At 36.8% G+C, this 14,930-nt stretch overlaps 1 protein-coding gene across 11 annotated transcripts in view; it reads left to right on the top strand.

The window, feature by feature from the left end:
- HNRNPC (heterogeneous nuclear ribonucleoprotein C) overlaps positions 1 to 14,930 on the top strand; it is a 55,685-nt gene that overhangs the window by 26,156 nt on the left and 14,599 nt on the right. For 9 of the 11 annotated variants that reach the window (XM_047861507.1, XM_047861510.1, XM_047861501.1 and 6 more), the window contains 3 exons: positions 439 to 716; positions 6,178 to 6,292; positions 6,889 to 6,936. In XM_047861507.1, the coding sequence (XP_047717463.1) occupies positions 476 to 716; positions 6,178 to 6,292; positions 6,889 to 6,936 (404 nt within the window). In that variant the 5' untranslated portion in view covers positions 439 to 475. The remainder of the gene's footprint in view (positions 1 to 438; positions 717 to 6,177; positions 6,293 to 6,888; positions 6,937 to 14,930) is intronic. The other 2 variants (XM_047861512.1, XM_047861511.1) reach the window with 1 other exon arrangement.

Raw genomic sequence — 14,930 nt, 5'->3', positions numbered from 1 at the left:
AGTAATAGCACTGTGCAAGAAGGTGGAGTTCTTTATACGTGGCAAGGAATGGTTAGGTTAGTATGAGGGGTAAGGTTACAAATCTGAGTTTGTAGTAGAAAGCTTAAGGATTTCGAATTTGCTTCAGGACTTTAGAACAGAGATGGTCACTTATAATTAATAATGTCCGTGATTGTGTTACTAGTAGTCTGAAGAGGACCCCCCCCCCCCAGCCCCTCATGGGATAGACTTGGGGAAGAGGGAGCTAAATTTTTATAAGAATACATATATTCAGGAGCTCTCCTCTCTAAAACAGTCAGATAACTTGCTGCTATGACAGTCCTTTTGGTTGACTGATACTCTAGTCACAGTGGTTCAAAATAAGGAGTAGAAAGGTTCATCGAGGAGTATTTTGTTTTTATCTCCTTTTCACCTGAACGCATTTTTTTTTCCTTCCAGCTTTTCGGCTTTGTGAACAACCGTATCATCAAAGACCATGGCAAGCAATGTTACCAACAAGACAGATCCCCGCTCCATGAACTCCCGTGTATTCATCGGGAATCTCAACACTCTTGTGGTCAAGAAATCTGATGTGGAGGCAATCTTCTCAAAATATGGCAAAATTGTGGGTTGCTCTGTTCATAAGGGCTTTGCCTTCGTTCAGTATGTTAATGAGAGAAATGCCCGGGCTGCTGTGGCAGGAGAGGATGGAAGAATGATTGCTGGCCAGGTTTTAGGTAAGATCTGGATTGAATTAATTTTTTCATTGATTGTATAATTCACATACCAGTCATTTTTCTTTTTTTTTAATGTTTATTTTGAGAGAGAAACAGACCCATGTGCATGTAGGGTACTGGTAGAGCGAAACCCAAGCAGGCTACATGCTGATAGTGTGGAGCCTGACACAAGGCTCAGTCTCACAAACTGATGTCATGACCTCATGAGCTGTAGTCAAGACTTGGACTCAACCATCTGAGGCACCCAGGTGCCCCCAGATCTAGATTTTTCTATTCAAGCTTCTGTTTTTCTGTCCCTTTTCCATTAAGCTAACAGTCAAAAAATGTTAGGGTTGTAGGTATAATTGGCTAAGGATTTTATTCCATTTTGTGTAGCAGAGTTTGGATAAGCTTCAGTTGGCAGTCTTGAGTAAGGTCAGGAGAATAGGAATGACGTGTTACATAAGGAACAGTTGCTGCCTAATAACTGTGTCCTACCATTCACAGGAGGGATGAGGTGAAGACAATATATATAGCTTAGTCATTCTTGAGCTGTGGAGCCGGGTGCTTGGCTCTGCATTGGCGATTCATAACGGTGTATTGGGCAGTCTGCATAGCTTGGCTGAGCCTTAAATTTTCTTAGTTTTTAAAAACTGTGCCTCAGAGTTTATTATCTATTCTTACCTGAGGTAATAGTACTTCGGTGTTATCAGGAATTTGTCTTAGTTGAGATGATTCATGAGAAGCTTCAAGTATAGTCTAGCATGTTACACTTAATAAAAGGTACTTATTATTAAATATATTTCGGCATTAGCAGCACAAAGTGGTTTTGTCGTAGGTGTTAGTTTTCCCAGTAAGTGTCTGCTCTGATCTAGTATGTTCAGATATTTTAGAATGAGATTTAAGCCCTATTTAATAATAGTTTATATTCTAAACGTCAGAAGATTTCATTACATATTAAGACTTAGCACATAAGTCTTACAGAATTTCATCTCCTTGAATAGTTTTCTAACAACTTACCAGTTGCTAAGATTTGCTGTCAGAATCATAGTAATTTTATATAGCTTATATTTTCTTGGGTGTGAATAATATTAGGGAAGTTGAAGGGTTCAGTAAGAGAAGTCAATTTCTCTTTGGTTTTTTTATGAATAAAAAGGAATAAGCACATATATTTTGAATGCCACATAATGGCTGGTGGCATTGTTGATGATACTGTGGTTATCAATTTAACAATTATTTAGGTTTATAAAGTTTATAGCAATTCATAATTGAGAACTTAGTTTTCTGATGATTCCTGTAGAGGCTTATTTAAGTTTTCATTTTGTTTTCAGCATTTTCAGGACTTTGTATTCAGTTGTATAATGTGCAAATTTGAATTCCAATTTAAACATTTTAATTTCTAACTGCCTTCCTCTCCAGGTTGGAGTGGGTTCTTTCCTCCTTAAGTGTATTCATGTTGGTGATTTTCCCTCTAATACTAGATAAAACTTGAGCATTTCATAATGATTGTAGCATTTAATAAATACTTTATATCGTGATTTATTGTAAAGCTTCAACAGCTTTTTAGACTATTTTGGATGTTTATGGTTTTTCAGTGGCTATTTCATGAAAGCTCTTTGATTTTAGAATAAAAGTTTAGTGTAATTTGTATTTCACTTGTAAACCCTTTTCAAATGCTGTTTTAGAAATCTTAACCACAATGGATTGGGAAGGAAAAATATTGGAAGTTAGAGAACCTTGTAATCCTTGATATTGAAGATGAAAGTAACAGTTTTAATTGAGAATACATAAGAAACTTCCATACCCACTTGTCCTATATTCAAACTATAGGAAAACTCAAAGTATAGGAAAACTTTGATACCTGTAAAAGGGGTGTGGTGGCAAAAGTGAACTAAAACAGTTTTCTATCATAAAATGAAGTCAGGTTTTTTTATGATACTTGTTTATTTTTTACCGGTCATGGAAATTTACTAATACGAAAATAGAAGAATTTAATGAGCATGTGTGTATGTACATCTCACCTGTCTTACCAACCAGATACCAACATTTGACTAATCTTGTTTTCGTCTGTTGTTTCTTTTTTTCCCTTATTTCTCTTAAATTTTGTTAGAGTCAAGTCTCTTTTTAAGACTCCAGCATATATTCAGCAGACTGGGACTTTTAACAAAATGCAAACCACACTGCCCTTATCACATACCAAAATAAAGCCTCCCAGAAATTCCTTAATGTCATCAAATAATTCATTCCATGTTTAGATTTCTTCCTTTAGAGTCTGAAACTTTTATTGTTACTATTTTTAATGTTTATTTTGAGAGAGAGAAACAGTGTGAGTGGGGTAAAAGGGCAGAGAGAGAGGGAGACACACAATTCAAAGCAGGCCCCAGGCTCTGAGCTGTCATGTCAGCAACAGAACCCCACTCAAACCCATGAACCTCATGAGATGAGTGACCTGAGCCAAAGTTGGATGCTTAACTGACTGAGCTTTCCAAGCATCCCTGGTCCCTGGTTGCAAACTTTTTTTTTTTTTTTTTTTAAGTTTTTGTCTTGTGGTTTGTGGTTGGTTTTTTGTTTTTGTTTTTGTTTTTTTACTTCTTATTTTTTTGAGAGAGAGCAAGGGGTAAGGGCAGAGAGAGGTGGGGACAGGATCTGAAGCAGGCTGTGCGCTGAAAGCAGAAAGCCTGATGTGGGACCAAACCCACGAACTGTGAGTTCATTAACTGAGCAGGGATAAAAGTCAGACATTTAACTGACTGAGCCATTTAGGTGCCCCTCAAACTTTTTTTTAAATAACTTGATTAATTCAAATCAAGATCCAGTTCATGTGTCTGTATGTGTGTTTGATTAATTCCCTCTTAGATGTTTTTAAATCTGAGTTTTCCTGTCCTTCTAATTTAAAAAATGTATGACATTTAGTTTGTTGAAGAAAATGTGTTCCACACTGTGTACTGATTGATTCTTTGTGGTGTCATTTAATTTGTTGTTTTCTACCTCTGTTTGTGTAATACTGCTACATCTAGAGCAGTGCTGTCCAATAGATGTATAAGAGAATATATACTTAAAACACATCTGAATTCAGACTAGCAGCTTACTTCCTTAGACTGCAGCTCTAGAGGCTTGATAAAATTCAGATACTATTTGGTGAAAATATTACATGGACCGTGTTCTGTGTTTTATATTATACCACATCAGGTGACCTAATATGGTCCCATTTTTAGTGATGTTAAGGATAATTTGTGGGTTCTGAGTTTACATCCTGACACATCAATGATAAGGTTTCCCATCAGTTTTTAACTTTAATGGTGATTATCCATTGATGATTATTGCCTGCGTATTTCATTAGGGCTTGCAAAATAATTTTTCTAAACTGATATCTAGCAATCATTAAATATAATCATTGCTTAATAATATAAACTCTTATATTTTAGCTTTTTTAATTTTTAGTTTATTAATTTTTTTTAACGTTTACTTTTTGAGAGAGTGAGAACACAGGAGCAGGGAGGGGCAGAGAAAGAGGGAGACACAGAATCCGAACCAGGCTCCAGGCTCTGAACTCAAGAGCCGTGAGATCATGACCTGAACCAGCGTTGGACACTTAACTCACTGACCCACACAGGCACCCCTAGCCTTTTAAAAAAAAAAAAAAAAAAGCTCTAAGGGGTGCCTGGATGACTTTGTGAAACCTCCAACTCCTTAATTTCTGCTCAGGTCATGATCACATGGTCGTGAGTTTGAGCCCTGTATTGGGCTCTGGGTTGACAGTGTGGAGTCTGCTTAGGATTCTTTCTCTGTTTTCTCAAAGTGGATAAATAAAAAAGTAAGCTCTGTTCTACACCCAGCATGGGTTGAAGAACTTGGAACCCCAAGTACAAAAGTTGCATGTTCTACCAACTGAGCTAGCCAGGCATACCCATAAACTTATATTTTAAATTGATACATTTTCGTGCATTGCAAATCATTCCTTAGAGCTTAAAATATTTCTTCTGTGGCCAGTGGATCACCTTCAAATTGGTTTGTATGTCCTTGAGACACCTTACTCTTGTAATATTTTATTGTATCTTTAACTTTCTGGCATCACAAGATATTTCAGGTCATCTGATAGATTTCTTGACCTAAATCTCGATTTGCCCCTTTTTTCTAGGAGCCTTGGCTCCTTTAAATGGCACTTACATAGAAACCATGATCTGTACACTGAGAGTGTTTATTATTGTTGAATTTTTAATAGCTTCTGTCTAGTTTCAGCGGGAAGAATAGGAGCACCTTGGTTTTTAGAAAACAAAACATAATTTTATGCATTGTGCCACAGTTATAAAATAACTACGCCTATTAGGTTTTGTTTTCTGTTTTTTTTGTTGTTGTTGTTTTTACCAAAATTAAGATTATTAAAAGCAATTTTAGCTTTTAGTTTCTTTTTATTAGTATATATCCTATTCTGGATATCGACACAGTACTATAGTTTAAATCATCACTTGAAATAATTCTTCTATAAGGTTGTGTAATTAGCATGATACATAGTTTATTGTTTTTGTTTTAGAAAATTTTTAAAAACTACATTCTCAACAATAAATGTTAAAAATTAAAAATGAGTTTAGTGAACTAAGAACTGAAGATTATTCATAAATGTAGTGGTGCTCAGCAGATAGTGTACTGAAATTCTGTTTTTCAGTTGGTCATTTGATGAACTGAGTTTTGGAGAGCTGGTTTTTGGCAAATGTATTCTTATTAGAATAAGAAAGCAATCATTAATTCTTTTGTTAGTGGGTAACGGTAAACAGCTGGCCATGTTGGAATATGTGTTTTAAAAATGACGAGGCATATGGAAAGTAGGGCTTTTCCTTTGTTCCCTTATTTCCCTTTTCTTTTTGATCATGTAACAGTTGCTAGGCAGTTTAGTCTGCATAATATATATTTTTTTAATGTTTATTTAGAGAGAGAGAGAGAGTGCAAGCTGGGAAGGGGTAGAGAGAATCCCAGGCAGGCTCTACGTCCAGCACAGAGCCAAAGTAAAGAGTTCGACACTTACCCAGTTGAGCAACTCCACGTGCCCCTGCGTAGTATTTCTTAACCAATTTTTATTCATCTTTACAGCTGATTCTGTTTGGAAGGGGAATGAGAATCTGAGGGCACCATACTCCATATTCATGAATTGCTGTATATTTTATGTCTCTGAGGTCACTCACTCATTCCTAATATATGCTCTGAATAGTGAGTTTTAGTGGCAGTTGAGGGTAGAAGGTACCAAAGACAAACCTAATGTTTTATGTGTAATGAATACTTTGTTACAGAACAGAGGACAAAGGAATGAAAGACTAAGTCTTAGCCTTATAAAAATTCATGAGCCCCTTTTATCTAAGGAAAGATGAGATACGGTGTTAGTCCTTTGCTGACTTATATACTGTGTACGCATTTTAAAACTAGTTTAAGATATACCCTACCCCACCCAGAGTTGTCATTAAAGTTTTTGTCTTTGTTTTTGCTTTTTCAGATATTAATCTGGCTGCAGAGCCAAAAGTGAACCGAGGAAAAGCAGGTGTGAAACGATCTGCAGCGGAGATGTACGGGTCAGTACCAGAACACCCTTCTCCGTCCCCTCTACTCAGGTCCGGAACTTTATTATTTATAACTGCATTGTGTCCATCAGTGGGCATCTTCTCTATCTGTTTTCTGGATGTGGGGAGGGTTAACTGTAGTATGTTTTATCTGTGTAAAAGTGATGCTTTATTAATCTTGTATTAGTATACCTCCTTTTCGCCCATTTCCCAGAGAATTATTAGAATTCCCTGAGGTTTTTACTTACTAAAGAGCAGTTTGATATTTTTAACATAAAATGAAATCCTTCAAGTGGAATTGTTTAGTTTAAGAAGCTGGGAAATAAGAAAGGGAAGGAGGGTAGCATAAGAATGTTTGGTTTATTGTTGTATTTTTCAGTGTTCCTGTATTAGCTGTTAATGTTGTATGTTGAAATTGTAGCATACTTGTGCCTAAATTTGCAGATTGGCTGCTGCATGTCCAGTGGCCTCTAAAATGATTGAAATTTTAGTGATTTGTTTGAATGATTGGATATTATTCCATGCTAATCTCTTGATCTGTTTGTTATGATTGGTTTTGCATGGTTTTTGTTTTTGTTTTTCCCATCTACTGTTGTAAATATACATCAGCACCTCCAAATTAATCCTTTTTGGTATTTGTTTTTCAGCTCCTCTTTTGACTTGGACTATGACTTTCAACGAGATTATTATGACAGGTATGTTAAAGGTGTTTTGTTTTGTCTATTCTGGTTAAAAGCCATTTAAGTAAGAATCATTTTATTTTTCAATTTTGTAACAAACATTCCCTTTTGTAGTAATGAGCAATAAGCAGGTTGTCAGAGTCCCCCCTTTATAAACAAAATGAAAAATACTTTCTTACAAATTGTCAGAGGTAGATGAGGGTGGTGTTTTTGTTAGTTTCAAAGAATCAGTTTATATATGGTCTGGGCATATAGGGACATGTCCATTGTTTTGTTTGAATATGTATGCCAGATAGAGAAGTAAGGATTCATTGACTGCTAAATGAGGAAATAGAACTTAATTAGCATTTCCATGCTCTCTTCATTTTGTCCCTGTCACATACTTGCCATTTGGCTTTGCTTTGTAGGGGATTACAACAAATTTTTTTTTTTTTTTTAAAGATCCCTAAGTCTCCCTTGAGTAAACCAACTAATACAAAACAGGATACAGTGAGCATACGTAAATGAATTAACAATATGCACTCCAGACACCTGTGTTGTTAGCTCAACTGGTTGAGCATTCGACTTGATCTCCACTCAGGTCATGACCTCATGGTTCATGGGATTGAGCCCTGTGTGATGCTCTTTGCTGACCGCTTAAACTTAAAAAAAAAAAAAAAAAATCCTCTCCTTGAAGGACATTTTAAGAATATGTGTTAGGAGGTAAAAGGTGTTGAAGACTTGCAGACTGGGGATGGTGGTAACACCTTTCTAAAAGACAAGGAGGTTGGAATAATGGTTGGAGAGGAGTGTGTACGTGCACGTGCGTGGGCACATACCTTTAGAAAAGCAGTATTATTTGTTGGAGCATGCTGAGAAATAAAATAGGAATATATGTGGATAGGCATAGGTTATGGAAGGTTATGAATGATTTAGACCTGCTGATACAGGAATTAGTTCTTGGGGAATGATATAATACACAAAAGATATCAGTATCATACTAGCATTCTGATAACAGTTTTCATTAACATTAAAAAATATTAGTTTTATTTGGTTTCCTGCTTTTAAAATTATGCATCATATGGAAGTGTATGGTGTATGCTGATACATTGGACTTGATCTAGTATAAATTTTTCTTTGGTGTTTTTCATCTTAGGATTTCAGTATTCCAACGATTAGTATAATGTTAATATATAAGAAAATTAATTAAATTTCTGCTTTGGGAGTAAAAGTAATAGCTTTCTTGATTTGGGAATAGCTTTTTTTCCACACATGAAAAACTTTTGAACTGAGTTGATGAGTCATGCTAAGGCAGTTGGGTAAAGGATTATCAAGTCAGCCAGTTAACACCTGTGTAAAGATCTGAGCGTGTATGTTTTTTCTGTTTGAGAAATATATGGGCTGCGGTAAGCTAGTCATTAATAGGCCAAAAAGAATTAAGAATGGAAACATAGTTTGGGCCTACATTGTTAAAAGTGTTTGAATGCCATATTAAAATTGTGCGAGTATTCTTTGTGCATCATCAGTATAGCTATTTCATTTGTCCTTAGTGATTTCTTCATATTTTTATGTCTATTTATGTTTGAACACATGTTTTGAAAACCATGATGATTTTCATATTTTGGAAATAGTAAAATACAAAAGATGGCAGTTGAGAGATCTGGGCATCTCTTTGCTCCTAAAAATGTGATCAATGGTTGGGTGACTTCAAGGGACAGAGAGAGACCTAATGAGTTTATCTGAAGCAGCTGCCCTTTACTCTCTTAAAAAAATACTCATGCCCAACTATACCTGTAGGGATTCTTATACATATGGTCTAGATAGATGCTTGAGTGTTGGTGTATTTTTCGTAATACTTCTCAAGAGATTTTGATGTCAAAAGGTTGAGAATCCTTGATTAAAGGATGAGGAAGTAGTTTTGTTTCTTTGATTCTTACCCTATTTCTTTGTCTATGAATCTCTTTAGAAAAATTCTAATACATTTATATATGTATGTATAATTTCTGGGGTATCCTGGACTCTGGCACAAAAAACTCCTGTTTTAAATTTAGTACATAGAGAATTAACGTGTACAATCCTAACTTCATGACAGTAGTCCTCTAAAGTTTTACTTTTAGTTGTCTTGGTGAGGCAGCAAAACATTCACCATTTCTATCATGCCACTATAAGTATGTTTGGAAAAGATTTTTTTGAGTGAGGAATTTTGGATGAGTTAAGGTATCAACAGCAAGGAATAGTAAGGAAATTTAGATGTTTGCAGAAATACCTTCAAATTTCTTGCCACTGCTCTTTGATCCTAAAAATTAGTGGTGGTGTCACTGTTGACCTCATTCTTCAGTTTTTCAAGAGGCAAGAGAATACCTTTAATTACTCTGGTGTATTTGCTTGGTATTAATAGAGTTTCACTGAAAAGTAGTATTTTCTTCCATTCTAATCTCAGCCAATGGAAAAAGCCTTATGATGACTGATGGAGCAGCCAGGTAGTAGCTGGTAAAGAGCGGATTCAAGTATAGTACTGAGGTCTATAATGAGAAAATACATTTAGTCAGGCATAGAGAAACTAGTCAGGAAAATTGCATTAGAAAATCTCACTGAGGGGCGCCTGGGTGGCTCAGTTGATTAAGCGTCCGACTTCTGCTCAGGTTATGATCTTGCAGACCATGAGTTTGGGCCCCGTGTCAAGCTGCGTTTTGACAGCTCAGAACCTAGAGCCTGCTTCAGATTCTCCCTCTCTCTCAAAACTTAAAATAAGGATTAAAAAAAAATTTTTTTTTAATCACACTGAGAAGTCATTCTGAAGATACTTATTTGGAAAGTTAAGATTTGTATTAATTGTCATAACAACATAGTGGTCCTAAATCAACTATGTTGGATTCTTTATTGAAATAGGTTATTGATAATGGCTCTGAGATGAGCTGAAAGCTCTGAATCTTCCTATGTAAATGGGTTAAATCAGTGTTTATTTAAACCTTTTAGTCATACCTTTAAGAACATAAGATTCACACAAATATTTCAAGACCTAAAATCGGCATTTCTTAATTAGCTTTCTGGGATCTTGAGTTCTACTTATTTTTATGGTAGAGAGGTAGCTGATCTGGAGCCTATAAAAAAAGAACAATTGAAGAATCCAAAGACCTAATATTTAGCAAAGAAATTTTTTTTTTTTTAATTTTTTTTCAACGTTTATTTATTTTTGGGACAGAGAGAGACAGAGCATGAACGGGGGAGGGGCAGAGAGAGAGGGAGACACAGAATCGGAAACAGGCTCCAGGCTCTGAGCCATCAGCCCAGAGCCTGACGCGGGGCTCGAACTCACGGACCGCAAGATCGTGACCTGGCTGAAGTCGGATGCTTAACCGACTGCGCCACCCAGGCGCCCCTAGCAAAGAAATTTTTGACTGAAGTCCTATGTAATCTCAAGTTTCTTATCCCTAATATGGAAATAATCTAATAGAGTTGCTGTGAAGACTAATGGAAACATGAAAGACTAGAAATTGCATTATAAATGTGATGACTCACAAATATCATAACTGTTTACAACCAATCAATAGAATTCCCAGTCTTTAGAGCATGAGGATTCATTCCTGTTAATTATCAAGATCTTCACATTTCTTATATGCAAAGTTGCTGCAAGTTACACTTCTGGATTATCAGAACGAAGGGAATTGTGGATACCCCTCCAATCCTCTTCCCCAGAAAACTAACATCTCTAGCGTACTCCAGTTCTCTTTAGGTGTGACAACCGTCTTCTCAACTTTAATGCATATTGAAATGCTTAGTATTTTCTAGTGTTTTCTGGACCTCTTTTTAATGGTTAAAAGATTGCTTTTATAAACATAATCACACCACCATACTTAATATTAATCTCATCAGTTTTTCATAGATCTCATTTTGTGGGTTATACTTTGTGTTGTTAAGCATGTTTCAGTGCCACCTGTATTTGTGAACTGGTGGATAGATCTACAGGCTTGATCAGATTTCAGGTTCTATCTTCTTTTTCTTTCTCACCCCCCCCCCCCCCCACATGAGGGAGTATGTTGGGAGTAGTGGGGAAGGAGCCCAGAATACTTCATAGAGGTATTGTGCACTTTAATCATTAACCTGATTTGGCAGAAATTTTAAGAATACAGGAGGCATTGGGTGTTTTATAAGAAGAAACACTTTAGATAACAGGAAATAGATAATTAACACTTTTGTTAGAATTAGAGTCACTTGGTTTTTATTGTTTTGTTTTGAGAGCCCTCTCCAACCTGTGTTGTATTTCGTTTGGGGATGTGTGATCAAGACCCAAGGATTGTAAAATACTCTTTATCTTTAAAACTGGGGGGCAATCAAACTTTAAAACTTAAACCAAGTTACTTATATTTTAGTATTTTGTCTCCTGAGGGAGACAACAGGATCAAATTCTATAGCCTTAATGCTGCCACCTGCACTGCAGTAATATTACTGATTTTAATTCAGGGTTTGGGTGGAAAAATGCAAAATTGTTACCTGTGATAATTTTTTTTTCAACATTTATTTTTGAGAGACAAAGCACCAATGGGGGAGGGGCAGAGAGAGAGGGAGACACAGGCTTCAGGCACCGAGCTGTCAGCACAGAGCCCAGCCCGACGAGGGGCTTGAACTCACGGACTGCGAGATCATGCCCTGAGCTGAAGTCAGACGCTGAACCGACTTAGCCACCCAGGCACCCCTACCTGTGATCATTAAAGCTTACTGTAGTGTGAATGAATTCTTAGTACATTTTTTGCTGTTGGCATAACAGGAATGCTGCTGTTCTTCCAACGTTAACTACATGTGTTTTGTTAATATTTTAGCATTTTTACAGTTATCAGATTTTGCATCTTTTTTTTTTTTTTTTGGAGAGAATGAGAGCACAAGTCGGGGAAATCAAGACTTGGATGATTTACTGAAGTGAGCCATTCAGGCACCCCCAGATTTTTCATCATTAAGATGAAATTATTATTATTATTGTTATTGTTAGTTTTTTTCCCAAAAGTTACCTCTTTCATTAGGTAGGTCTGAATATTTGGTCTGTCTTTTGTTCTTTTTTTTTTTTTTTTTTTTTTAATTTTTTTTTCAACGTTTTTTATTTATTTTTGGGACAGAGAGAGACAGAGCATGAATGGGGGAGGGGCAGAGAGAGAGGGAGACACAGAATCGGAAACAGGCTCCAGGCTCTGAGCCATAAGCCCAGAGCCCGACGCGGGGCTCGAACTCCCGGACCGCGAGATCGTGACCTGGCTGAAGTCGGACGCTTAACCGACTGCGCCACCCAGGCGCCCCGGTCTGTCTTTTGTTCTTAAGACCATTCCTAATTTTATAGGTTTTGGAAGTTTGGGGATGAATTTTTAACATAAAATTACTGATATATGTGGAACTACCATTTTAGATAGATGTATTAATGTTTGACAGACACTGTCAACTATTTCATGTATGCTGTAAACTCTATTATACATAGTTTAGAATTACCTAGAAATTCATTAACCAACACATTTTTCTGGTAGGATAGAAGCCCAAAAGTAGCTTTTTGTTTTAGGATGACTATTCGTGGGCTTCTATGTATAAAACAAAGGGAATTACATAAGTCTTGCCTGTGTGCAGAACATACTATTTGTTGATTTTGAAAGCCTGAAAACCTGGGGGTGCCTGGGTGACTCAGTTGGGTAAGCTTCTGACTTCAGGTCATGATCACACAGTCTATGAGTTCAAGCCCCACTCGGAGCCTGGACCCTGCTTCGGATTCTGTGTCTCTCTCCCTCCCTCTCTGCCCCTCCCCCCGTTGTATTTGGTCTCTCAAAAAAAATCAACATTTAAAAAAAGTTTTTTTAATCCTGAGAACCGGTAAGATTCTAGCAGAGATGCAGTTTTTGTTGTGTCCTGTTGAGAATCATGTTGCTTCTAGGAAAATTGTTGCTAAAGGACTCCTTATGTGAGCAGTTGCTTTGAAATACTTAGAAGTGATTTTTCAAATTCTTTAAGTTTTATTTATTTACATAATCTCTACACCCAACATGGGGCTCGAACTCACAACTCTAGGATCAAGAGTTGCATGCTCTTCCGACTGAGCCAGCCAGATGCCCTGTTTTTTAATTTCTTAAAATTTATTTTTAATTTTAAGGTTTACATTTGTGTCACAAAGATTTAGTGTTTTCTTAAGTATAAAACCGTATCCATTTTTTGAAAAATTCTGGAATTCTTTAGATTTTTGTCAGTTGTAGTCCCACTTTTCTTTCCCTTACAAGATCCCTGATGAAATGATTTTGGAATTACATAGTGGTAATGATTGCAGAAGTTTGTGTGTGGAGGGTGTTTTTTCTATGGTATGTGAATCATATGTTAATATAAATTGGAAAAAAAAATACTCCATTATGGACAGCCAAGTAATTCTTTCTCAGTCATTTCTTCTATAGAAACTTGGGAGCACAGAAAGTAGTAAGGGTTTATTAGGTTTGACAGTAGGCTACAGTATAAAAGTGAAGACACAATAAACCTAGTAGCAAAAGATATGGTAATAAGTAACTTATCACACATTACGTATGGGCCATGAATAATAATGTAAAAAGTGTATAAGTGACTGGACTGTAAAAGTTCTTACATGAGAGCTTTTTCAGAGTGCTAATACTGCTTCATATCTAAATATATTAAATATGCCCTCGCACCATGAATAGAAAGAGGAATGGAGTACATCAACTCACATCAAATACAACACATGGATGACAAGCAGTATGTTATCCAATGAAGAAGCTCTTGTAGGAAGCACAATATTATACAGTGAAGACAGTGATGTGGAATTAATATTGGCTGCTATGTGTCCTGCATTTGTACAGGATTGTGTCATAGAAAGACGAGTTGTGTTTCCCGTTGTGGAGCTCTGAGCTCTCTTCACATTTAAAGATCCCCAGGTAGTTTCACAAAGTGCTATTTTTGAACTTATCTTTGATACTAAGTATCAAAGGTTTTGAGGCAGATAGAGTAAAGGTACAGTGGTAAATATCCCTGGTTGTATTTGGAGAAACAGCCTGGTATAATTGGAAAGAGTGGTTGTTGTAAAAGCCTTTTATGGTCTATTAGGGAGTTGTGTCCTGTAGGTAGAGAGGTCTTAGAAACTGCTTCATGGATAGAAAAGAGAAAGTGGAGGGAAAAAAAAAGATGTATTAAGTAATTAACATTGTAAATGTTGGAATGGAGAAGGAGGTACAGGAATTTCTGGGGTAGACTGGTCTTGGTATAATTTATTGAGTTTAAAGTTAAATGTTTTGTAGGGAGAAAAAATGATGTATAGCAGAGATCTTTTATGACTACAGTTATGCCATTAAAGGTTACATGAAAGGGATGTTGGAGGGTTTAAGTTGTTTGAATTTTGGGGAACAATTTTACTGTTAATATTTATGTTAGAGCTCTTTTTTTTATTATTATTTTTTTTTTTCAACGTTTATTTATTTTTGGGACAGAGAGAGACAGAGCATGAACGGGGGAGGGGCAGAGAGAGAGGGAGACACAGAATCGGAAACAGGCTCCAGGCTCTGAGCCATCAGCCCAGAGCCTGACGCGGGGCTCGAACTCACGGACCGCGAGATCGTGACCTGGCTGAAGTCGGACGCTCAACCGACTGCGCCACCCAGGCGCCCCTAGAGCTCTTTTTTAGGAACGTATCCTGGTAGACTGTAGAACAGCAGTTGAGGTTAAGTACAGTTGTTAGGGGAGTTTCCTAGGAAATGCAAGACAGGTGAAAGCGGCTAACAGTCATATTAAACTAATATTTACCCCTTATTCTAAGCACCCAGTTTTAGGTTTTGGTTAGTAAGTTAAAGAAATACTGACTACAGGAGCACCCAAATGGCTCAGTAGGTTAAGCGGCAACTTGGCTCAAGTCATTATCTCCTGGTCTATGGGTACAAGCCCAGATTGGGCCCTGTGCTGACAGCTCAGCCTGGAGCCTGCTTCAGATTCTGTGCCTTTGTCCCTCTCTGCACCTCCTCTGCTGCTGCTCTGGGGTCTATGTCTCTCTCAAAAATAAATCAACATTA

Source organism: Prionailurus viverrinus, chromosome B3 (genome assembly GCF_022837055.1).
Source record: "Prionailurus viverrinus isolate Anna chromosome B3, UM_Priviv_1.0, whole genome shotgun sequence".
Taxonomy (NCBI): Eukaryota; Metazoa; Chordata; class Mammalia; order Carnivora; family Felidae; genus Prionailurus; species Prionailurus viverrinus.
Note: the sequence above shows the minus strand (reverse complement) of the source record. Positions and strands in the feature narration are given on the sequence as shown.